This window comes from Pyrus communis, chromosome 7, assembly GCF_963583255.1.
Source record: "Pyrus communis chromosome 7, drPyrComm1.1, whole genome shotgun sequence".
NCBI lineage: Eukaryota > Viridiplantae > Streptophyta > Magnoliopsida > Rosales > Rosaceae > Pyrus > Pyrus communis.
The window spans coordinates 534889-558834 of NC_084809.1; the positions used below are offsets into that span (position 1 = coordinate 534889).

At 38.6% G+C, this 23946-nt stretch overlaps 5 protein-coding genes, 2 non-coding genes and 1 pseudogene across 7 annotated transcripts; 3 read left to right on the forward strand and 5 right to left on the reverse strand.

Moving 5' to 3' along the window:
* Window positions 1–299: 299 nt before the first annotated feature.
* On the reverse strand, window positions 300–381 carry TRNAS-UGA (transfer RNA serine (anticodon UGA)). The gene has a single exon. It is a non-coding gene; the product is annotated as a tRNA-Ser (tRNA).
* A 1749-nt stretch (window positions 382–2130) lies between these two features.
* On the forward strand, window positions 2131–4926 carry LOC137740071 (protein NUCLEAR FUSION DEFECTIVE 4-like). The gene is made up of 3 exons (XM_068479868.1): window positions 2131–2613; window positions 3079–4010; window positions 4110–4926. The coding sequence occupies exons 1-3, from the start codon at window positions 2278–2280 to the stop codon at window positions 4627–4629; spliced, it is 1788 nt and encodes a 595-aa protein (XP_068335969.1). The 5' UTR covers window positions 2131–2277; the 3' UTR covers window positions 4630–4926.
* A 2845-nt stretch (window positions 4927–7771) lies between these two features.
* Window positions 7772–8928, reverse strand: LOC137741035 (peroxidase 55). The gene is made up of 3 exons (XM_068480843.1): window positions 8716–8928; window positions 8443–8628; window positions 7772–8356 (listed from the first exon to the last, which is right to left on the reverse strand). The coding sequence occupies exons 1-3, from the start codon at window positions 8926–8928 to the stop codon at window positions 7781–7783; spliced, it is 975 nt and encodes a 324-aa protein (XP_068336944.1). The 3' UTR covers window positions 7772–7780.
* Window positions 8929–12932: 4004 nt separating this feature from the next.
* On the forward strand, window positions 12933–15046 carry LOC137740286 (uncharacterized). The gene is made up of 4 exons (XM_068480145.1): window positions 12933–13181; window positions 13397–13461; window positions 13565–13763; window positions 14515–15046. The coding sequence occupies exons 1-4, from the start codon at window positions 13053–13055 to the stop codon at window positions 14863–14865; spliced, it is 744 nt and encodes a 247-aa protein (XP_068336246.1). The 5' UTR covers window positions 12933–13052; the 3' UTR covers window positions 14866–15046.
* A 169-nt stretch (window positions 15047–15215) lies between these two features.
* Window positions 15216–16288, reverse strand: LOC137740288 (large ribosomal subunit protein bL27c-like; annotated as a pseudogene).
* Window positions 16289–16879: 591 nt separating this feature from the next.
* Window positions 16880–21062, reverse strand: LOC137739203 (desmethyl-deoxy-podophyllotoxin synthase-like). Its single transcript, XM_068478749.1, has 3 exons — window positions 20976–21062; window positions 17710–18669; window positions 16880–17512 (listed from the first exon to the last, which is right to left on the reverse strand). Exons 1-3 carry the CDS (start codon window positions 21060–21062, stop codon window positions 16880–16882), a joined length of 1680 nt encoding a protein of 559 aa, XP_068334850.1.
* On the reverse strand, window positions 20969–23683 carry LOC137740384 (uncharacterized). Its single transcript, XM_068480260.1, has 7 exons — window positions 23519–23683; window positions 23387–23427; window positions 23067–23124; window positions 22388–22481; window positions 21810–21894; window positions 21664–21729; window positions 20969–21469 (listed from the first exon to the last, which is right to left on the reverse strand). The coding sequence occupies exons 1-7, from the start codon at window positions 23580–23582 to the stop codon at window positions 21356–21358; spliced, it is 522 nt and encodes a 173-aa protein (XP_068336361.1). The 5' UTR covers window positions 23583–23683; the 3' UTR covers window positions 20969–21355.
* TRNAQ-CUG (transfer RNA glutamine (anticodon CUG)) lies at window positions 20978–21049 on the forward strand. The gene has a single exon. It is a non-coding gene; the product is annotated as a tRNA-Gln (tRNA).
* Window positions 23684–23946: the final 263 nt, after the last annotated feature.

A 23946-nucleotide genomic window follows, 5' to 3' on the forward strand; every position in this document is an offset into this window, starting at 1 on the left:
TCCACTCCGATTTCTGAGCTAAATTTTGGGGAGAATTTGGCATTGGTTTAGCATTTAGCATTTAGCCCAAAATTTCCCCTTGGGTTGGAGTGGGTTTGGGGAGAAATTTTGGAGGATAATTTGGCTTTTAGCCCACCATTGGAGTTGGTCTTAGAGGTGTTCTTAATTTTGTATTAATAAACGAAAAAAATAGACTATTAGCTCAAATGAGCCCAAAGATGCAAAGCCAACAAACCCAACTGAACAAATGGATGTGGGCCGAGCCCAAATAATAAAATATGTATAATGAAAAAGAAAATCGTCGACAGCAGGGTTCGAACCTGCGCGGGCGAAGCCCAACAGATTTCAAGTCTGTCTCCTTAACCACTCGGACATATCGACCTTCTTGTTATGAATTGCCTGGATGTATTTGTTAACTCATCTATCTTTTATTAAACATCTTTTTTGGTTTTTTGATAGTTTTATTTGTTTATAAAAATTACAAAGTAAAAAAATCCATGAGCACGCACAAGCCACAATTAAATTTGAAATTAATTTAGATTATGTTTTACTTTTATAATAACCACTATAAAGTTAGTTTCACAAAAAAGTATGATGAAAAACATAAATTTTCAAAATAAAAATTCACACGTTGAATATCATTGATTAAGAGAATCTCATACCCACGGTGGGTCTCTCTACCCCACCCACGATGGTCTCCCCCGACTCACTTGTGGGTGGCACTGAATAATCAAGACAAGCTGAGTGGTGTGGAGGTGGTGCTGATATTGGAGCTGTATGCAGTGAGGTATGGCTTGCAGATGGCTCAGCAGCAAGGTTCCCAACAGGTCGTGGTAGAGAGTGACTGCATGAAGGCCATTGCAACTCTCAATCAGACTCATTCAGACTCATTAGCGATTAGTATGATAGCGGACAATGTACTGCAGCTAGCATCCACTTTCCCTATGGTGAGGTTTATTCATGTCTCTCGCTTATGTAATGGTGTTGCACACCGGCTTGCGAAGTTTGCTTTGTCTAGTAGCAATAATTTAGTTTGGTTTGAGGAGCCTCCTATTCTTATTCAGGAGCTTCTATTCCAAGACATATGTAACTCTTCATGAGTTTGATTAATGAATACATCGCTTCCAATTCAATAAAAAATAAAAAATAAAAAAGAGAGAACCTCATACCCAAAATTAATATTATCAATGAAGATTTTAGAATCTTGTTCACTCTCTTACTTCTAAAGTTATTTACTAATATGAAATACCGTCATAAAAGATAACTACCTTTCAGCCACTATAACATTGTATCTAAGTGATTCCTTACACCCATATACATCGGAACTCCGCATAAACTTTAAAGCAAACCATCAAGCTAAGCTTGAACAAAAGAGTTCATGAGGGTTGAATGTAATGAGATGTTTCTTCTGACATGTAGTCATGTGATCATTATTCGAAGATGCGACTCTGCTCGTTCATTTTGGATTGATACCAAGGAGAAAGACAACTCCTTGATAAGAAGATATCGAAAAATATTACTTTCTAATTATTTCAGGATTAGTATATTAGTATATTACTAGTCATGATCAAGCAAAATATTAACTGGGGTCTTTACATAAGTACATGAGTTCTCTTCGGATCCATGTATCATAATTCATTAAATTCATGTATTCGGACCATTGAAATTTAATCAAACGGCTATAAACAGGGGCTCATTTTAAAAGTTATAATAACTTTAACCGTTGGATCAAATTTCAATGATTTAAATATATGAATTTGATGGATTAAGATACATGGATCCTCCATGTCCCTTACATAATTATTGAGGAAACGACATAATTCATCAAGTGGAAGAATAAAGAGCAGACCACATGGTCCATGTCGTTTTCCTTTTCCATTTTTATATAAGCTAGTCCACCGACCGCATGTTACGCAGCACTTCCTTATGCAACAAATGCTAAAACGACAACCTACTTCATCGCAAAAGGCTGCACTTTGTTTGGTTATCGTTATTCTTAATTTTCTCAAAATTCGCTGGTACGGGTATCCACGAACCAATGAAAGATCGACAAATTTTCAGTCACATGGACAAATTTAAATTAATATAAAAACCTGTCACTGAGTGTCCCAGACCAGCACAGCACCATCAGCCGCCCCCAGCCTACTACCGTCACCGGAATACATATCTTTTTCTTCTTCCTCCTCCTAATCTTCTCATAAATTGTGAGTAAATAAAAACCCAACAAAAAAAATCATCTCTTTAACTGAAAATCATCGAAAATATCACTTTTCTGTGATGGGTCGGGTGCAGGAGAAGCTGCGGTCCTTCTTCAGCAACCGATGGCTGGTTTTCGTGGCGGCAATGTGGGTGCAGTCCTGTGCGGGAATCGGCTACTTGTTCGGGAGCATATCGCCGGTGATCAAGAGCTCCATGGACTACAATCAGCGGCAGATTTCGCGGCTGGGGGTGGCTAAAGATCTCGGGGACAGCGTTGGGTTTTTGGCGGGGAGTTTGTGCGAGGTGCTGCCTCTGTGGGCGGCGCTGCTCGTTGGCGCTCTGATGAATTTTGTTGGGTACGGTTGGGTGTGGCTTGTTGTTACTGGTCGAGCTCCTTCGTTGAACTTGTGGGCTGTGAGTATCATATCTAACCAAAGTTCTTTGCTTTTCTTGTATTTCTTTTACTTTAGTTACTTTTTTTTTTATTGCTTGATCGTGTGTTTTGCCATTGTGGATGGTTTTTGGTGATTTTTGCACTCCCATTTTCTTGTTCTGCACTCTTTACCTTATTTATGTCTCTTTATTTCCTTTGGTAATCCAATCCAAGGCCTAAAAGAGAGGGAGGAGGGTAGGCGGAGAAAAAGGAGAGTGCGAAAATCACTTCTTTTCGTTCATTTTGCGGATATATACTGATTGAAACTCTGGAAATGGATAGAGTGTTTCTTGGTATATATGGTTTGAGAAGTTGAGTTGATAAGACGGAGTTTAATGTCAATTTTCCATTAAAAAAGGAGTAATCTTTTGCCTTAAACCTGTTACTTTCTATCATCTTTCTTGCCTTGGTTTAATCTTTAACAAATACAATTTTCAATTTTGCAGATGTGCATTCTTATATTTGTGGGAACAAACGGCGAGACCTTCTTCAACACAGTTGCTCTGGTCTCTTGTGTGCAAAACTTCCCAAAAAGTCGGGGTCCCGTGGTTGGAATACTCAAGGGCTTTGCTGGGTTGAGCGGCGCAATTCTGACTCAGATATATGTGATGATCCATTCCCCAGACCATGCATCTTTGATTTTCATGGTTGCGGTTGGTCCAGCAATGGTGGTTATTGCATTAATGTTTATAGTCAGACCGGTTGGAGGTCACAGACAAGTCCGGCCAACTGATGCCATGAGTTTCACGTTTATTTATAGCCTGTGCCTCCTATTAGCTGCTTATTTGATGGGGGTCATGCTAGTTGAAGATCTAATTGATTTGAGCCACACCGTGATGGTTATATTTACAGCGGTTTTGTTTGTGCTCCTGTTGATTCCCATTGTGATTCCCATTTCGTTGAGCATTTCCTCCGAGGCAAGATCTCTAGAAGAAGAGGCACTCCTACCCGAGCCACAGACACAAGACCGCGGGAAATCTGGGCACGATGCAAATGAGGTAATATTTAGTGAGGTGGAAGACGAGAAGCCTAAGGAAATGGACTTACTTCCAGCATCCGAAAGGCAAAAACGAATTGCTCAATTGCAATCGAAACTATTCCAAGCAGCTGCCGATGGAGCAGTTAGGGTTAAGAGGAGGAGAGGTCCACATAGAGGGGAGGACTTCACATTGACACAAGCTTTGATCAAAGCTGACTTTTGGCTTATTTTTTTCTCACTTCTCTTGGGTTCTGGATCTGGTTTAACGGTGATTGATAACCTCGGTCAGATGAGCCAGTCTCTCGGGTATGACAATACGCATATATTTGTATCCCTGATCAGCATCTGGAACTTTCTTGGTCGGGTTGGTGGCGGTTACTTCTCTGAGATTATTGTGAGGTATGAACTGATTACATTCTCATCTAGAGTTTCTGTAGAAATTATTTAAACTTGGCTTTGTGACTTCTCAATTCTCATACATCGCTATGCATTCGATAGGGACTTTGCTTATCCAAGACCGGTAGCAATGGCTGTGGCACAACTCCTTATGGCAGTTGGGCATATCTTCATTGCTTTCGGATGGCCTGGGGCAATGCACATTGCCACCATCTTGGTTGGACTAGGCTACGGGGCTCATTGGGCGATTGTGCCAGCTGCTGCTTCTGAATTGTTTGGCTTGAAAAAGTTTGGGGCTTTATACAATTTCCTCACGATTGCAAACCCTGCTGGTTCGTTGCTCTTTTCTGGTGTGATTGCTAGCAGTATATACGACTTTGAAGCTGAGAAGCAAGCTCATCAGCACCATCACACGCATATGAGTCCAGGAACATCAGTTTTCCAAGGCATGCTTCGAATGGACGCACCAATGTGTGAGGGTTCTATATGCTTCTTCTTAACTTCGTTAATCATGTCCGGATTATGCATTGTTGCCTTTGTTTTAAGCATGATTCTGGTACATCGGACTAAGATTGTATATGCCCACCTGTATGGAAAATCACGTCCAGCTGGGCTTTCATGAGCTGAGGTTTCCATCCAATACATCCTGTATTTTTTTCTGAGTTGCCCTTTTCGAACGACATTGTATTTCTTCCAAATTGTTTGATGTTTCTATACTTTGTCTGCGGTTGTGTAGATTCTTTGTGTGTTTCTGTAACCACATTTCAAGGATGATGGAGGCAAATATACGCCTCTTCAGAACTCTCGAGGATCATTGTCCCAATTCAGTGCTATGTTTGGTCATGTAAGATTGTCTTTTTGGAGTATCAGAACGTTGTATTGAATTTTGCCTGTCAATTGACATTGAAATTTTTTGTTTCATGATCAGTTGTGTCCATAAGTTTCCCATTAATTGATAGTAAGATTGTCTCTTATTTTGTTGTTGCCGGTGTTTTGTTTCGTTAGCTTCAAATACTTATTTGTTTTGCAAGGATCATATTTATTTCGCAGATTTTCGTCGAAATAAGGAACAATTACAATTAACAATGAAAAACTTAAATTCCTGAGAAATAAATTCTTCTTTGGAGATTATCGGGTGCTTATTAATCCTACTGATTAGAACCAGTAGGTCATACCATGATGAATATTTCTTGGCTTTCGATGATCATGAATTGAAGGTGGTGCAGTCTCTCCTGATCTCCCCTTGATTACCAGTCTTAACACCGACTCTTCCAAGTTTCCTCATGGCAGCGACGAAGGCTCCATTGAAGTTACTTGGGTTCTTAGCAAAATCAAGGACAGTGGGCTGTGATGCAGAGTCGAAGAAAAGAACCTGATCTGAGCTCAACAACCCTTTCCCGCCAACCAAGTTTTTGCAATAAACATTGTCAAATGTGAATGGGGTACCAGGGTCCAAGTCGCTGATTGTGTCGGGGTCTGCCTCTTTGGAGCAGGTTACCATCAACCGCTTGGCATAATCAGGATTCAGAGAAGGGTCGACAGGAGAGGACGACACCAGGGCATTGTGCTTCCACTGCTTGCTTTGCCTTGATCACGGTGTCAAACCCGTCTCCTGGTAACGACAGATTTCGGTGAAGTTCTTCTCTGCATCCCCGTTTGGTGACACGATCATGATCGATGCATCGTATCCCTGCCATTGAATATTGCAAAGTTCAAATGAAGTTGGGGACTTTGACTCTAACAATTTAAACATGACGCTTGGCTTGCAAGTTTGCAACGTTACCTCAACAAAGCAGTCATGGAAAAATAATCACAGAGTGCCCGCGATTGTGGGAGGCGCTTGGCGTCTCTTTATATCGACTGTCTGCTTCACGATGGATTCAACATTTGGACAACTAGAGCTGTAGAAGTTCTCTGCTATTCTGAATCCCTGCCCTGCAGAATCATCAAAGCAAGGACCAAAAACAACCCTCTCCATACGGAACCGGATCCACACATCATGAGTCTGCTGAGCAAGCGATCCGGCCTGTTGAAATTTGATCCAACGGCAACAAGTATTATAACTTTTAGAGGGCTCCTTGTTTGTTGCTGTTGGATCAAATTTCAATGGACCAAATTGCCTGCTCAGCAGGCTCATGATGTGTGGATCCGGAGAGGATCCGGTTCCCTCTCCATACCTCTATTTTCTCTCTCTAGCTCTGTTTTTCTCTGTCTCTGTTTCTCTGTGCCTAATCTCCATTCACTTACGAACCTTTTTATAGTGATAGAATATTTAAGGGAGATGACAAGGAAAGACAATGACATTTATCTATCCCTATCACAACGCATCTTGGAAAAATGGGTAGAGGAAGATGAAAGAAGACTTGATAATATAATTATTAGAAGATGCGAATAACCTACTGATGCTCCGTTAGAAGATGTAACTATGAGACGGATGCTCAAGGAAAAATGAGTAGAGGAAGACTTGGACAAAGACTTTAAAATAAAAAAATATGTAGCAAAACCGAGTGCGTCCTACGATTCAAGCTGACTCCACTTAATAAAATAAGACTTAATTAATATTATTGTTAATTCAACACACTCTTAATATGACTATCACGCTAAGAAGTTGAAACTTTTTGTTTCACGCTAAGAAGTTGGAACTTTTTGTTTCACACTTGAAGTCATATGTTCATACATTTATTTGATCATTTGATTGAATTAGGTGATATTCATTTTTAGTTCATAAATCATTTATAGTTCATGTTTTGAAATTTTAAGCGTGGTGTGGAAGGGACACTCTGCCGTTTTAAAAAAGTATTTTATTTTATTTTAAAAAAGTATTTTATTTTATTTAGTAAATGTGTTAATTTAAATATTAGCAATAGCATGTTATTGTCGTGCCCTGCTTGGCATTGTGTATAAGCATACTCTGTAAAAGACCATAATTTTTCTACCAACTCTTAATTATTTACCCTAATTTTAATTTTTAATCATTTCAAAAGTGATACTCTTCTTTCTTTCTTTCTTTGTTTTTTTTTTTTGGTTTTTTTTGTTTTTTTAAGATAGTGTGGACCGTGGAGGGTGAATCGAAGCTAGGATTACAAACGCATGCATGGGTAAATTCTATTTAGCCACTTGAACTAAAGGTTCCTTACAAAAGATTACATAAAAGGACCGGAGTTGGCTAGGCCAGCACCTAGCCAAAAAACCAACCTGGCACCCGGGCTATCCACTCCAGCCTAGCATTTCGACCGGCATCCAACCCAAGCCAGGCAAGAGACCGGCCTAAAATCTTTAGGGGTGGAATTACTCTTAATAGGGGCTGGGTTTTGGGTTTGGACCGAGTCTTGAGCCGGTTCAGAGCGTACATTGCAGTTATGCAAGAACCAAATCTTGTCAAAACGGGTCCAATAAAGCCTGACTCTGAATTCGGAACATCCCACAGCCTGAAGAAATAAGGTGAACTCGTGGCGGCCCTTGGAGGATAGATCGTTTTTACATGCATAAGCGTGACATTTTATTTTTCGTTATGGGGCGTACAATTAGACATGTAACATAATTAAATTTTGATCGACTTGGTCTCGTCTCATATCTAATTTATTATTAATTGGATTATTGGGTTGCCATCGTTTTCGGATTATCAAATTCAACTTCTCAATCCATAAACATTAACAATTAGATTTAGATTGAATAGATGTAACTTGTTATTAATCGGATTATTGGGTTCGTATTGGATTGAACCAAAATCTGATCTATTGACAACTCTACGTACAACATGGAATCCTGATATCTCATGAATTGAAGGTGGTGCAGTCTCTCCTGATCTCCCCTTGATTACCAGTCTTGACGCCGACCCTTCCGAGCTTCCTCATGGCGGTGACAAACGCTCCGTTGAAGTTATCTGCGTTGTTAGCGAAATTGAGGACAGTAGACCGAGATGCGGAGTCAGAGAATAGAACCTGGTCTGAACTCAACAACCCTTTCCCGGCAACCAAGTTTCTGTAATAAGCGTTGTCAAATGTGAAGGAAGTGTCAGGATCCAAGGTCATGACAATGTTGGGGTCTACCACTTTGGGGCAGGTTGCCATCAACTGCTTGGCGTAGTCAGGATTCAGAGAAGGGTCGACAGGAGAGGACGACGAGAAGTTGTAGAGGCGGTCTGAGAAGCGATTGCAGTGTGAAAAGCCAAGAGTATGTGCTCCAGACAACGCAATGACATCCGTTAGGGAAAGATTGTGTATGGCAAACATGGTGGTGAGTTGGTTGAGATTAAAGGTCGGTTCTGGCAAGTTCCCAGCCACACGGGAAGTTTTCGAGATGAGTCCATCGCGGCGTCCCAATTCCACAGGGAATGAAGGGCCTCCTGCCTGCAGAGAATTTGAATGCAGAACATGAGATAAGTAGTACAGTGTGTTGTGGAACATTAGTCATTGAGTCTAATGACAAGACTTACAAGGACTACACAGTCGCGGGCAGCAACAGCCAGAATGTCAGCGCAAGACACGACGCCAGGGCATTGTGCTTCCACTGCTTGCTTTGCCTTGATCACGGTGTCAAACCCGTCTCCTGCTAATGAAAGATTATCGGCAAAATCCTTCTCTGCGTCCCCGTTAGCAATAATGATCGACGCATCGCATCCCTAAATTGATCAAACGATGTTGGGAACTTAGATCACTATTTGGAACATTTTAAACACAATGCTTGGGATGCAAGTTTGCAACATTACCTCAACAAAGCAGTCATGGAAAAATAATCGCAGAGTCGCCGCGAGTGTGATAATCGTTTGATCTCTTTTCCGAGAGACTGCCTGGTTCACTATGGATTCAACATTTGGACAACTAGCGCTGTAGAAGTTTTCTACTAACTGTCCCTCTGATTCCTTTCCCTGCATAAACATCATAACCAACACAAAAAACAACCCTCTCCTCCATAACTTCATTCTCTCTCTCTCTCTCTCTCTCTCTCTCTCTCTGTGCTTGTAATCTCCATTGATTTATGATTCTTATTTTATAGTTACAAAAGATAGAGGGGAGTTGAGGGAGACAATGACAGCCCTTCAAACCCAATTTTGTTAGAAAATTCTAAAGCTTCCAAATTCCACCACTTTGATTAATGTTTCTAGTTCTAGTTAATGGCCATAGTGTTTGGTAATTGGTCGTTGTCTTGTAGAGCCATCTATGCATCCAAGTAACATTGGATGTCAAACTTTTTAGTTGTGAATATTTCAATTACTATGACTCTTGCATGCTTACTCGAATTTGGACACGTGCTCTCATGTATATGGATAAAAAGTTGTTAACTATTTAGGTTGCATGTCCACAAAACTGAAATCATGTTGTCTATCTCTGTATCATAACATGTGAATTAGTAACACTATGTGACTATATGATTCTCAGTACTAAATCATTTCTCCCCTTTTGTTGAACCATGCAAGTCATAAACAAATAAATATATATATATATCATAAATATTATATATATATATATATATATATATATTTTAACGTTATGTGCTTATCTTTTGATCATTTGGTTAGAAATGGATTCTCTCCTGAGCATCTACTCAAGATCCTACTGACCCACACATAAGGACCGTTGGATGAAAATCCAACAACCCTTGCGTGTGGGTCAGTCGGATCCTAAGCAGATGCTCAGGAGAATCCATTTCCGTTTCCCATTTGGTTGAATTGGGTATCGTTGGCATTTAGTTTTTTTGGAAGGCAACAACTCCTCTTAGTCACTACTTGCTCCCTTGGTCATTACTTGCTAGCTTGAAATGAAAATGACAAGATGAAGGTGACTTTCATATTAATTAAGTTCATATTTTCAAATTTTAAAAGTCGTGTACAAATCAAATTCAACCATATTAGACAAGTGTATTTCTTAGCATACGTGTTAAATAAGTCTTATGCAATACTCAATCAGCTATGTGAAATTTTTGTAAAAGACATTATCTCTCCACCAACTCCTATTACCCTAATTTTAATCATTTCCACAAGTGATTGATTACTTAAAATCAAAGAAATGATAGGAACCCTAATGCTTTTGTGGATTCCTTGCACCCATCAAATTGAAATGTAAGCATAGGTTGAGAATGTTTTGGTTGGAGCCAAATTATGTCGCAGCACGGCCGCTTGATCAGCTGGTTAGTTCGATCATTTAAAATCGATAAATATACTAGCACACTATCAACAAACATGTTATTTATATTAATCATATTTCAATTACATAAATGATACTATATTTGTTAGTGGAATTTTATGCGGCAGTAACCAATGACGTGACATTATTTACTAGGTGGCCAATCTAGTCAGCTAGTCAAGCAATATGACCCAAATTTCTCGTGTGATAGCACTCACAAGCTGTCAACTTGCATTTTGTATGGATCCTCAATTATGAACCGCAAACACGGCCTGTTACATCAAGTGTGATAATACAATTGGTTGAAATTATCTCTTTCATGTTTTCATAAGTGCCTTTATTTGAAGTATACTGAAATCCAAGCATTCGTAAAAGAGTTGTCAAAGCGCTTCCTTGACTCATGCTTCTTTTGAAAGTACTTATGTGATGCAGAAACGCTTGTAAGTTCTTTTACTCATGCCTGCTAAACAAAAAGCAAAGCGAATCATCTGCAAAGGTTGCTCACAATTTTGAGTAAATTAGCATCAAGGACAACCTCATTCTCTAAAGATCAGCAAGAATCAACAAACTGGATTGGCATCTGCAGCATCGGCAGACGCGAGTAGTAGCTCGGGTTTGTTTTGGAGGATGTAGCCTTCCTTTTTTGCTTTCTTACGTTCACGCTGTAGCCCGAAGTTCTCCCTCATTTTAACCCCTGTTAGGGTTATCTGGCTGCACTTCTTGAGGGTAAACACTAACAATTCGTGTTAGCCTACAACACACAGCCTATCAAACCACCAACCATGACGAGTTGTGGAACTCCAGATCATACCTTCTTCTTGTCGGGTCCGAACTTCTTGAACTTAATTAACCAGGCGGTCAACTAAAGAGAATATGGTGTGGTCCTTGCCAAGCCCCACATTCTTCCCTGCATGGAACTGATAGTCTGATGCTAAGAATCTTTGGATTATTCAATGAGTAGGAGTAGCCATAGTATGGTGAATTATTTCATGTAATTTAGACGTGAAGTGTGGCGTCATCCTAAATTAATCACAAGAAGTCATGTAAAAAAATTAAAAATATTTTGAAATGCGAGACGTGCTTAATATACTGTCTCCATCAGTCCATATATAGCATCTTAATTGCATGAAGAAAAAAAATTATGAGTTAAGAGTGTAATTTATATGATACCGGTATCCTTTCGGCCTCAATGCCACATCTTTCTCCATAACCCCAAATTTGTTAATTAGTAGTCCCAACACTTATTGGTTGCTTATGTAATTCAACTTAATAAGCAAAAGGTGTAATATATTGCAAGGTTGAAATGAACTTATTACTTATGTAGTCTTTCTTTTTCTTCTATGAATTCTAAATTGTTAGTATGATACGATTCATTAACCATTTTCATATTTTAATTGTTAGTATGTAAGATTGATTGATCATTTTCTAATTTTAAATTGTTAGTAGATAAGATTGATTGATCATCTTCCACCTAGGCCAACTCAACCCATTTCTCCTTAGTTTCCTTCCCCTTCCTAGTACAAATTAATTAGTGTATAATTCATGTGATTGTCGTTTGCTAGAATTATGGCTCCGTCACTATTTCCACATGCATGCAATTCATCATAAAATAAGTATGAATGGAGCCTATAACAAGGCGATGCCTATCCCTGTCTAACAAACTCGGAATATTTTGGAGGAGATTCATTCAAGATGTATAGGCATATCTCTTTCTCATGACTCAAATAAGCTAGATAATCGCAAGTGTTTTGTAGCTCAGTTATTAAAAACAATATTCGTCCATACACTTGAAGTTCATGTCCAAATTCTCTTCCCCATAGTTTAATGTAAATTATCCGTAAGATGCAACTTTAATCACTTTGTATATGCGTTGGATATGAAATGGATCACATTCACACCAGGAGAAAAATCAGATTCAACAATAATTTTATCAAAATTCAAACTGTTATTTTCAATGATGGAATCTTTACAAAACAAACCCAATAATAATAATAATAATAAATTAAAACATTGTAAATGTGGAGAGTGGGATTTGCAGCCGACCTTTAATATAAAAACTAATCGAAGAGCTATAATTCAAACGAAGATTGTTAGTGCATGGATTAAATTATAGTCGATTATTGCTAATCATTCTTAAATATTTAGCAACAAAGTCGGCCTGTTTCTGTTTGCTTGCGTATTGTATCAACTAACATTAAGTATTTTGGATCTTTGACTTAGTTAACGAGTGGAAATTGGTGACAGATAGTCTATCATGATTCTTACTTTTAAGAGAGTTTTCTTAGCATTTTTCATTCAACGAATAGGTATGATCGAAAAATTGAATTACATCCTGACCAACTAGTAATTATAATACAATTGTTTTTATGGAGAATAATTACATGTAACTGAGGCGTGAAGTGTGACTTTATCCCAAATCAATTATACAATGTCATATGAAAAATATAAAATATTTTGAAACACGGTACTAACTTCGTAGCATCTCATATCATAAAAAATAAAAATTAAAAAATTAAAAAAAATCATAACACATCATGTAATTTACAAATTTGATCTCTCAAGCATTATCTAAATATATATATATCCATAAAATTTAATGGACTTTCATGAAGTCCATGTGAATTTTGAGTGAAATTATTAAAAATAGGCCTGATTTAGAGGGCCGAAAATCAAAGACGACGTAAGCAAATAGGCCCATAAATAGATGGGCTATCTTTTGGTTCATATAGTCAATCATCGAGCCCAAATATCTCATGACGTGGACTGACGAGGACGAAGCCCGAAAGGAGTAGGCGGCTAGAAGCCGCTCAACGTTCCGTTCGGTTGAAGCATTGGAATCTGGCGATACGCGATCAAAATTCAAACCAGTCTCTTCGCTCAGGGCTCACAGTAGAAGACCAACAGTCAGTCTAGCACAACGGCCATGGCGTCGATGGATGTAGAAGAAGCACAATTAGGGTTTCCGCACTGGAAACCCCTCCGTCGGAAGTTCGCTCCCGAATCTCCTTTCTTCGCATCTGGAAACATCGAGAGGGAACTGCTCGCCAAACAGGTTTGCATTTCTGTGTAATTTGGTTAAATTTTATGAATTTTGATGTTATCTCAGCTGATTTACGTCGCTCGGTCCGAATTTGAACTGGGGTTTTTAATCATCAAACGCAATTAGGAATTAGCATTTCAAAATTTTGCTTGCACATTCGGCTGAAATGAATTTGAATTTCAAATTTGGTTGCTTTTTGCTTAATGATTTACTGTAATATTGCGTAGATTGCGTTGGATTTAACGGAAGACGAAAAGCATCAGCTTCGAGAAATGGTAGATGGGGAAGGCAGGTAGTCATATGTCCTGGTTATAAAAAATTTGTGTACTACAGTAAGACACTTGTTTTGTGTTGCTTTTTTTCCCGAAAGTGAAGTGTGTGGTTTGATTTTGCAGGGGGTGTTTCTGTCCGATTGTTGGTTGCGGTGCTCGCTTGAGTTCCTTGGAGGACTTTGAAGATCACTACAATGCACGGCACACTGCGTCGTGTTCTGTGTGCTCTAGAGCCTACCCAACGTCACGGTTGCTCAGCATACATGTATCTGAAGCACACGATTCTTTCTTTCAGGCAAAAGTTGCACGCGGCTATCTCATGGTATTTGCTCTTTATTTTCCTCCTTGATCTGTGTTGGCATTGTCTGATTGAGTATGATCATATGTCATATGTCCTTCTGTTGAATTTGAGGAAGTAATGGCATAGTGACAGTTCCTCTTTCATTTTTACCAAACGTCGTTGATTTTTAACTACCGAGAACTAAAAACAGAAGACAAACATGACGGTAGAAGTCATTTCATGGTTATATGTTTTTACTGATAATGAATTGGCTAATAGCTTGAATCCTTACCCTAAACTGCATATCATTATCCTTCAAAGTTTCAAAGAACTCTTTAAGTACAGATTTGGATTGTACTTAAGGATGAAGAATTGATCTGCTATCTGTCAAAGCTCATGGATTTTCTAGATAATATATTTGTTAACATACAATCTTGTCTATAGAGACGCTTCCAGGTTTATTACTGAAGGAATGCTTTAATTTTACGTTTCTATAAATGTTTTTCATTTTTAAAAATATTCGAGTTTTGTGTGAAGCAAACACAAAATACAAACATTGCCATAGAATACGATTCATACGTTTCTTCTTCCCTTGAATTCCTCATATTACACCTTGACTTATGCTCATGGTTTTTGCTAGATGATATGGTTGTCTACACCTAATTACCTATGCTTTGTTATTTGCGTCCTGAAGCGATCATCTTAGTTCAAAGATGAAAGATTTCTCTATCTTGTGTTTGAGCAGACACCGGTTTAGTTGTTTTAATTTTGTTTGGATGTCTGTGTTTAACAGTATGAATGCCTTGTGGAAGGCTGTGGTTTGAAGTTCAAGAACTACAAAAGTCGGCAGCAACATCTGGTGGACAAGCATAAATTCCCCACTTCATTTGAGTTTTTCAAGAAGGCTCTTCCTTCAAAAAAACAGAGGCAGAAGAACCAACGCAGACAAGCTAGTTCGAAGAAGGCAGAGTCATCTAGTATGCAAGTAGATAACGAAACCATGGATGGCCTTGTTTCTGGCGTCTCCAAATTAAGCACATCAGACTCGACCCCTTCAGCCATCAGCTTTGGTCGTAGACCCACTCGTGGCATGACATTCGTCCCAAGAGCTGTTCAACGTGAGAAAAAACCGGACTCCACATAAGTTGGAATTCAGGGAAGGATGTTTGGAAGATTTTGAATGTTGTAGGTGATGATTATTAATTGTTCTCTAGAAATTTTCCGTGTATCCATCCAAAGTTGACCAGTTAGGAGTCAACAGCTTACGTAGAAACATTCTTCTTTTGAAAGTGTTGTTGAAACTCAGCAACTATCGCTAAAATTTTCTTTTCTTTTCTTTTTCATCGTTTGAGATTGCTTACGTAGAAACATTTGTGTTCATAAGTGCTTTTTATTTGAAGTACACTGAAATCGAAGCACTTCGAAGAAAAGTCGTCAAAGCGCTTCTTTGACACATGCTTCTTTTGAAAGTGCTTATATGATGCAGAAACGCTTCTAAGTTCTTTTACTAAAAGATGAGCAAGAGTCAACAGACTGGATCAGCATCTGCAGCATCGGCAGACGCAAGTATTAGCTGGGGTTTGTTCTGGAGGATGTAGCCTTCCTTCCTTGCTTTCTTACGTTCACGCTGTAGCTGTTGGGGTTCTCCGGCTGCACTTCTCGCGGGTAAACACTAATCTGCAGATGGTACAAATCAACGATTCGTGTTAGTATGCAACACGCAGCCAATCAAACCACCAGCTACGACGGGTTTCGGAACTCCAGATCATACCTTCTTGTCGGGTCCAAACTTCTCGAACTTCACCATGCCATCGATCAAAGAGAAGATGGTGTGGTCCTTGCCAAGCCCCACATTCTTCCCTGCATGGAACTGATAATTTGATGCCAAAGAAAACACACACGTCACAACAACATTCTCTATTTCTAAGTGAAACACTTATCAAGAAATATGATTTCCGCACGTCCATTTCTCTTTCTATACAATCGCATTTATTTTTGTTTATTGATTCTCTTTTGATTTATTAAATCCGAATGCCGAAATAAACATGCGTCTAAACGAAATGAACACGACACGTACATAAATTAGTAAATCCGAACACGACCCATTGCCTCAAGTACCCAAATTCGAGTTCGACACAGTTCATTTCCTTGTCAAGTTGTTTTGAAGTTACCATGGTGCCGCGCTGGCGGACAATGATGAAGCCAGCCTTGGCGACCTGGTCGCCGTAAATCTTGACGCCGAGCCTCTGCCCTTTGGAATCGCGGCCGTTCTTGGTACTCCCGCCTCCTTTCTTGTGCGCGTTTTGAATCGTCAATGGCAGTCGCTGAGGGCCCCGACGACACTAACGACAGCTTGGGACCCACTTGCAGAGAACCCAAGTCGCCTCTGAGGAAGGACGAGGAGGACGAGCTGGAGGTGGAGGTGGAGGTTGGGCGGAGAGACAGCCCTCTGAAAGCCCCGACGACGTTGAAAGCCATGGACGCAACCGCCATTTCTGAGAAATTATTAAGCTTTCATAAACAGAAGAATGTGAATTTGTTGACACTTGACAGCCTTATCGTGGAGGCTGCTGATTGGGTACCCCCGCCCAATGTGTTATAATTTTTATTTGGGCCGCTTATACTAGTCCACTGGGCTTGAGCTACAAGCCTTCATCCGCGAGAAGGTTTTTGGTGTGCTATAGTTGGGCTTTGAATAATTTGATTTGAAGACCTTTATTCTTCTCTCTTTTATAATTGTTCAAGCGATCATAATTAGCCATTCTGATAAAGGAGATAAACTTGAGTAGAGATGTCTTGCCAACTCATAAGGGTTAGGTCCGTGTGAGTCGGATAATACTCAAATATAATAAGTCTGTTCATTTGTATGAGTGTCGTATCATACAACTGATTAGGCTGCCCTACTCAAGTTTTTCTCTGTATCAAGTTAAGATTTAAGAACTTAAGGGTACAAAGTTTCTTATTTCATAACATCTCCTAAGTTATTGACGAATATTATTCATATATAAAGTTGATAATTGTTTTGGCACAAACATGCAAACAGTAGCAAACCAAACACTTGTGACCAAACGGAAAAAAAAACCAAAGCAAAAGCCATAGGCTGGTGGACGTCAGGAGCGGTTGACTCCGCCATGGCGAACAACCAGCACACCGAGCCACTACGACTTACTGAGTGAAGCAAAACGCGGGGTTGCAATCAGGTACAAGTCCTTCCTTTTCCTACATGTCACTCCAAAAGTCTCAGTCATGTCAAGTTCATCGGGCTTGATCCCGTTGGCCAGTTCCCAATCAAAGTCGCAGAGCAACTGACAAAGAGCAAGTTCAATCATCGAAGTAGCAAATGATATTCCCGGACAGATTCTCCTGCCGGCCCCAAACGGAATGAACTCAAAGTCAAACCCTCGAAAGTCAACGGAAGAACCCTCAAACCTCTCAGGCCTAAAGGACTCAGCATCCACTCCCCAACTCTCTTGATCTCTTCCTAATGCCCATTCATTAACAATAACCTTTGATTTGGTTGGCAAATCGTATCCGCCGATTCGACACATGTCCCTTGCTTCTCTTGGGAGCAATGGGGTTGGAGGGTGCAGCCTTAGGGTTTCTTTCACCACTGATTTCAAATACTCCACTTTCTGAACATCTGTTTCTTCAAATCTTCCGGTTGTTTTTCCTTGAAGTACTTGTCTCACCTCAGCTTGGACCTTCTTCATGATTCTAGGGTTTCTCATCAGCTCTGACATTGCCCACCCTAAGGTAGTCGCTGAAGTCACGCTCCCGGCAGAAAAAACGTCCTGCATGTCAATAATATCGATACATTAGTGATGGCAAATCGCAATCTATTATTTAATTGAACATTCGTTTCTACGGCTCATAGTAACATCTTTAATCGTTGATACAAAGCAGAATGACATTAAATGAAGAACAAACGTCCATATAGCCGGACTAGATAATCCATGAACAGTCATAATTAATAGTAGGGTTTACATACCATAACAACATCTTTGATCTGATTGACTGTGAAGTTGAATTCCAACTTATTAGACTCCTGAAGGTTTAGAAGCACATCAACAAAATCTTCTTCCTCCTTTGCTTTGTCATTGCCTGCTGTACTGCTGAAAACTTCTGATCTTTTGATCTTGTGATCGTCGACGATACTTTCGAGGATTTTCCCGATCTTGTCACGCAACTTTATCATCGCGGGGATTGTCCCAGTAAGATAACCAACAAATCTGAGTGAAGGAAACAAATCAGGTATGTCAAACCCTCCTGCCAGTTTAATTGCTTCCTCCAACAACGACGTGAACTCCTTTTGGTCTTTGCACTTCTTCCCAAATGCTGCTCTGGACACAACGCCATCTGTAAATCCGAAGCACTTCTCGCTGAAATTAAAGCCTAGTCGTCCTTGACGTGATACCGAAGCAATCGACTCGACAAGAATCCGCACCTCTTCCTCTCTTATCGACCTGAAAGACTGCACGCGCTTTGGGTTTAAGAGCTCGGAAACACAAATCTTCCTCAGCTCTCTCCAGACATCTCCATAAGGAGCAAAGGCAATGCTAGCTTGTCCATATGACATGACTTCCACAGCCAAAACCTGAGGCCTCTGAGCAAATGTGAGCTCATGTGTTTTCAACACCTCTTGTGCTGCTTTGGAGGATGAAATTATCACTGCCTCTAATTGTCCCAGCTTTAGGTGCATGATGGGCCCATGTTTCTTGGCTAAGTCTGCCAATATGTGATGTGGCAATGCACCCACCATATGATGCAGGTTTCCTATAACAGGTAGCTTCCATGGCCCTGGGGGAGACTTTAAGGTTCGAGCTTGAGATCTCTTACGAAAAATAACAAGGATGCAGAGAAGGACAGAAGTGAAAAGAGAAAAATAGCCTAAATCGGGTGTTTGGATTACAAGAGACATAACTGAATGTGGATATGATGAAATGTGGTTCTGGGCTCAACTTAAATACTTGTTTTTGAACAATAAAAATAAACCTATGTTTTTAAATTCAGTATATAATATATGTGAAGATTTGGAGTGAGGATCATGCGTATATATGAAATTAATTGATGAGCAATAATTCAAACGAAGATGGTTAGTGCATGGATATTTATAGTTGATTATCGCTAATCATTTTTCTTAATATATATGAGTAATGAATCAGCGAACATGGAGTATTTTAAATACCTCGTGATCGAGAAATTTTTAGTTATGACGGGAATATAAGTGGTACACTACATGTTTTAATAGAAGTGGTGGAAATTTTTATTTTTTAAGTTATTAACTTTTTAGCTCACATATCTCACCATTTGTATAGTGACACGTGGTGTACCATCTCGTATACTGGTCACACTAAAAAATCTCTTCTCATGATCAACGAGTAGTCATTATGAAATAATTCAATTACAATATATGTCTTTACATGAGGAGGAGGACCAATTAGTTGGGGAGCACAACTGCAAACTATGAAGAATAATTACACATAATTGAGCCGTAAAGTGTGGTATTATCTTAAATTAGTCACACAATGTCATGTGAAAGAATTAAAAATATTTTGAAACATGAGACCGTTAGCCTTTCGGTTTCAATGTCACAACTTTCTCCATAACCACAAATTTGTTAATTAGTAATCCCAACACTTATTGGTTGCTTATGTAATTCAACTTTACAAGCAAAAAGTGTAAAATGTACGAAATGTTGAAATGAACTTTATTAAAATTCAACAATAATTTTATCAAAATTCGAACTGTTATTTGGGATGATGGAATCTTTACGTAACAACCCCAAAAATTGTAAATAAACCTTTCGGTCCAACTTGGCCATCTGTTTTTGAAATTTGGTGTGCTATAATTTAAACGAACATGTTATATATAATATGTATTAGGCACACAAAGTCAGACTAATTTTGTTTGCTAGCGTATTGAACATTGTATCTTTTGCATACCTTGTATCTTTGAGTTATTCAACAAGTAGCACAATACAATTATATCATGAACTAGTAATCACAATACAATTATATCATGAAGCATCTTAATTGCATGAAATTTCTCTATGAGTTAAGAGTGTAAATTAGGAATATTTTTGCTCACCACCCTCGAGTGATAGCGATGCTCACTACCTTATTTATGATCGTTGAATGAGTTTAAATTTTAACACGTGTAGTGGATACACCTTGTAAATTTATATGTACCGTTCGACTTTTGGCCTCAATGCCACGTCTTTCTCCATAACCACAAGTTCGGTAATTAGTAGTCTCAACGCTTATTGGTTGCTTGTGTAATCCAACATAACAAGCAAAAAGTGTAATATATGTATGTATGTATATTGGTTGCTTGTCCAAGGTTTCGTTTGAATATTTGAATCTCGTTTTGTTTTGGGTTGGTGAACTAATAATTTAAAAACAAAGTCAAAGTAAAAAACTTCTTTCATTCCGAAGCGTTTGTTCCTATAACATCTATGCATTTTTTTTTTTAAATCTTCTTTTTGTTCCTCTATCCTTTTTCATATGCAATAATGAAAAAATAAAAAAATAAAAAAAAATAAATCCCCCACACGGAGGAAGGGGAGGGAGAGAGAGGGAATTGAGGGGAGAGACGGGTAGGGGAAGAAGAAAGAAGGGTTTCATACGTTAGAGTAATCCAAGAGTTCAAATTAAAACAAATTTCATATGTCCTCAAAATAAGGACTTTAGGTGAGCAACGCTTATATATAAAGTTGAAATGAATTTATTACTTAGTCCTCTTATTTTCTTCTAATAATTCTAGATTGTCAGTCGGACAAGATTGATTGATCATTTTCCAAATCTAAATCCGTCACTGCTTCCATGCACGCATTTCATCATAAATGAGTATGAAAGGAGCTTATAACAAGGTCATGTCTATTCCTGTCTAAAATCTCAAAATGTTTTAACGGAGATTCATTCAAGATGCAAAAGCACATCGCTTTTGCATGACTCAAATAAGCAAGATAATTACAAGTGATTTATAACTCAGTTAGTTAAGAGCATTCACTCAAGCAACTAAAGTTCTGTGTTCGAATCCCTCTCCCCGAATGTAATGCATATTATCCAATCATTTATAAAATAAAAAATTAATCGGCGACATGCAACCCTAGTCACTTTGTAGACGTGTTTGATGATGAAATGGATAGATAAACACCAGGAGAAAAATCAGATTCAACAATAACTTTACCAAAAGTTAAACTGTTACTTTACCACTCTTTTGTTTATATAAATAAGAGGTCCAGTTTTTACAAACTTGGTCCCATGGTCTAGTGGTCAGGACGTTGAACTCTGAATCCAGTAACCCGAGTTCAAATCTCGGTGGGACCTTTTTCGGGTTCATTTTCCCTTCCTTTTTCTTCCTATTATTTTTCACTCGGGAAGGTCTTTGGCATTTGTATTCAAACGTAGTTGTCCAGAAACACCTCTGGTAACTTTTTTTTCAGGCATTTCAGAAATCCAACGCACCACATCCTCAATTTCGATCCCAAAGGAATTAGATACTTTCTCTAACGCTGCAGCTCATAACTCGAATTTGGTTTCCAAGTTACTCAATAACTAAAATGCATTGATACTTAAACTGGAGTCTGAAATACAAAGTACAAACTACATTGCATCACCGATGCATATCGCAATCTATCTCGGGTTAAATAAAGGAGACACCCTCCTTCGAACAATCTCCTGAATCTGCTCCGGTGACAAAACAGATGCAGCACCATCAAAGTTGGCGTTTTCCATCTGCTGATGCAACTGTGATAACAAAACAACATACATTGGCTTTGTTCTTTGTAAATCACATGCCAAATAGCCATTAGAATTTCGACAAGACGTTTGCATTCGCCTTCTTAATCTCTAATTTAGTCAGATGAAACCAATCTTTCGGTCATTTAGGTTCCAAATTTTTGATCCAGCGGAAGCTAAGAGATTATATACAGCCAACATACCTTCTTGAGGATTGCAGATTGATCATCCATGGGAAATTTACGCATGTGCTTTAGCATCTCCAGTTGCTGAAAAAGAAAATTTACTTGTGGTGCTTTAGAAACATAAACATTTAACATTTCAATTGTCATATTTGGACATACATTACCTGTTCCTGTAATTGTTCTTGACTATGCATCCTTTCAGCAAATTCATCTGCTCCAAGCTCAGCTTCATCGCAGGCCATCTCCTCCCTGCCATTTTGCAGATGAGTACTTACAGCAACATACTACATAAATATCAGAACCTTTGTTTTTGTCCTTCCCCACATTTTAAAGGTAAGATTTGCGCTTTCAACCCAATATCTAAGGTAACGCATACTACCACAAGGTTTACTAAGTTACAACTCACTAGACTCTAGAATCCTTCACCAGCTAAATTCAGACAACTTTCAAATCGATAACGGAAGTTACAGAGTAAAAAAAACAGCACCTTAACATATCCTAAAAGTGGTGCAGAGATTTACTTACTTAAGAACAAAATGTAGTCACGATGAACAAAATGCAAGAAACAAAAACACAAGCACAAGGTTTAGGTGGCCATAAAAACTTTGGCCTTGTACAACTTCATCACTTGGTTGAATCCTCATATAAACTAAAAAAAGGAAACAACTACTTATCCGAGCAGGCTATTTGAATGCTATTTCCAATTACAAGTTTAAATTCATAAATGGGCAGAAGAGGTTACCTTGCAATGAATTTATAGAACTGAATCATCACATCCTGATCATTCTCGTATTCAACATTCACCTTTCCCAGGCACGATAGGCCAAATCTTGGATCTGCGGTAAAGAAAACATTTACTTTGAAGTTCAATAAGATTGTAGGTTGTACCTTGATTGTTGTATGAAGCTTATAAGTGGCATAAATTCATTTGATTGTTAAAAACACCATTGCTGGATCGATGTTTTCCAGTAAGTAGCAGGCACATGTACATACAAGATCTGGATCTCAACTCGACATAAAGAAGAAATTGAACCAATAGATGTATAACTGCAGCATGATAATTTACTCTTGTCGAGATTTCCAATCAAATATACATGAACACAATCGACTAGTGAACCAAAGTGAGTATTGAGTAATCGCTTAAAGAATCACTATGTATAAGGCTTTTACTATTCAACATAGCAACGATGAACTGAGGAAGAGAGAACCAAGTGAAGGATCCACTTGGTTTAGAGATATCCTAAAACTTAACCAGTATCAGTATCAAGAGAGACGGGTAAGTAAATTCAGCATAGGGCTTAGCGATACCAATAACGCAGCAATTTTAGATCACAAACTACTACCAAAGTTAATGAAAAACGAGTACTTGCAGTTCATCATTTGGATGAAATATATGCTTGGCATTTGAAGATAAAACTTACCAATCCCCATCTCCAAAAATATCTCCTCCTGGATCGCAGTAGTTACAGCTACAGCTTCCTGCACAATACTTAATAATCACATTCAACAACTAAAACAAAAACACCATTGCCAAAATTTCAGCCGGAACAATATACTAGCCGGGTTTCTGCGGCGAGGGGAAGAAACCCGGCATTCCCCTCGATTTGATCTCCAGAACTGGTTACTCGGACCAAAAACAATTGCACCACAAAGAATTTCAAACAACCACAAATGTATAAAAACTATACCAAAATTACAGAACCCGGTTCACTAATTCATAACATAGTGGTGACTCACTCACCTGCTTGTCCTCAACACCATCTGCGATTCTTTTCTTCACCTCTGCAAATCCAAATAAAGAAATGGAAGAAAAATTCACCAAAAAAAAAAAAAAGGGAAAGTACGCGCGAGAACAATAGGGGGGAAAATGTACCAGGCTGAGATGTGAGGAAAGAGAATCGATCGAAAAGATGAAGCAGCTGTTCCCTCGACAGCATTTCGGAGGAGCTCTGCAACTTCGAACTCAGTTTTCAAGCTTCGACTATGGCCGCTAAGGATGAGGTCGATAAAAAGACACCTTGGCTTTTCCTAAGCCATTTCATTTTTGTTCTTAATTATTTTCTCACTCAAAAAGTAACAAATAAAAAAATAAAAAGTAAAAATTCTGTTCACACAATTCAAAAATTAAATTAGGACAAAAAAAATATAAGAAGTTTTAACAAAAGGTTAAAAAATTTGCAGTATTGTTCAATTTTTATTATATTTTTACATTCAAAAATTAAGTCTAATATTATTCACTTATTTTTTATTTTATTTTTATCATTAAAATTTAAATTTTTTAAACCATTTTCATTAATTTTT

Coding starts and splice junctions, on each gene's coding strand:
- LOC137741035 (XM_068480843.1), bottom strand. CDS start 8,928: ATGAAGTTATGGAGGAGAGGGTTGTTTTTTGTGTTGGTTATGATGTTT. Junction 8,629..8,715: donor TCCATGACTGCTTTGTTGAG/GTAATGTTGCAA, acceptor TGATCAATTTAG/GGATGCGATGCGTCGATCAT. Junction 8,357..8,442: donor CCCGCGACTGTGTAGTCCTT/GTAAGTCTTGTC, acceptor AATTCTCTGCAG/GCAGGAGGCCCTTCATTCCC.
- LOC137740071 (XM_068479868.1), top strand. CDS start 2,278: ATGGGTCGGGTGCAGGAGAAGCTGCGGTCCTTCTTCAGCAACCGATGG. Junction 2,614..3,078: donor CTTCGTTGAACTTGTGGGCT/GTGAGTATCATA, acceptor TCAATTTTGCAG/ATGTGCATTCTTATATTTGT. Junction 4,011..4,109: donor TTCTCTGAGATTATTGTGAG/GTATGAACTGAT, acceptor TGCATTCGATAG/GGACTTTGCTTATCCAAGAC.
- LOC137739203 (XM_068478749.1), bottom strand. CDS start 21,062: ATGAACCCGAAAAAGGTCCCACCGAGATTTGAACTCGGGTTACTGGAT. Junction 18,670..20,975: donor CCACTAGACCATGGGACCAA/GTTTGTAAAAAC, acceptor AGTTGAGCCCAG/AACCACATTTCATCATATCC. Junction 17,513..17,709: donor AGATCAAAGATGTTGTTATG/GTATGTAAACCC, acceptor ATTGACATGCAG/GACGTTTTTTCTGCCGGGAG.
- LOC137740384 (XM_068480260.1), bottom strand. CDS start 23,582: ATGCTGTCGAGGGAACAGCTGCTTCATCTTTTCGATCGATTCTCTTTC. Junction 23,125..23,386: donor ATGGTGTTGAGGACAAGCAG/GTGAGTGAGTCA, acceptor AGTATTGTGCAG/GAAGCTGTAGCTGTAACTAC. Junction 21,730..21,809: donor AAGAACAATTACAGGAACAG/GTAATGTATGTC, acceptor TTTCTTTTTCAG/CAACTGGAGATGCTAAAGCA.
- LOC137740286 (XM_068480145.1), top strand. CDS start 13,053: ATGGCGTCGATGGATGTAGAAGAAGCACAATTAGGGTTTCCGCACTGG. Junction 13,462..13,564: donor ATGGTAGATGGGGAAGGCAG/GTAGTCATATGT, acceptor TTGATTTTGCAG/GGGGTGTTTCTGTCCGATTG. Junction 13,764..14,514: donor TTGCACGCGGCTATCTCATG/GTATTTGCTCTT, acceptor TGTGTTTAACAG/TATGAATGCCTTGTGGAAGG.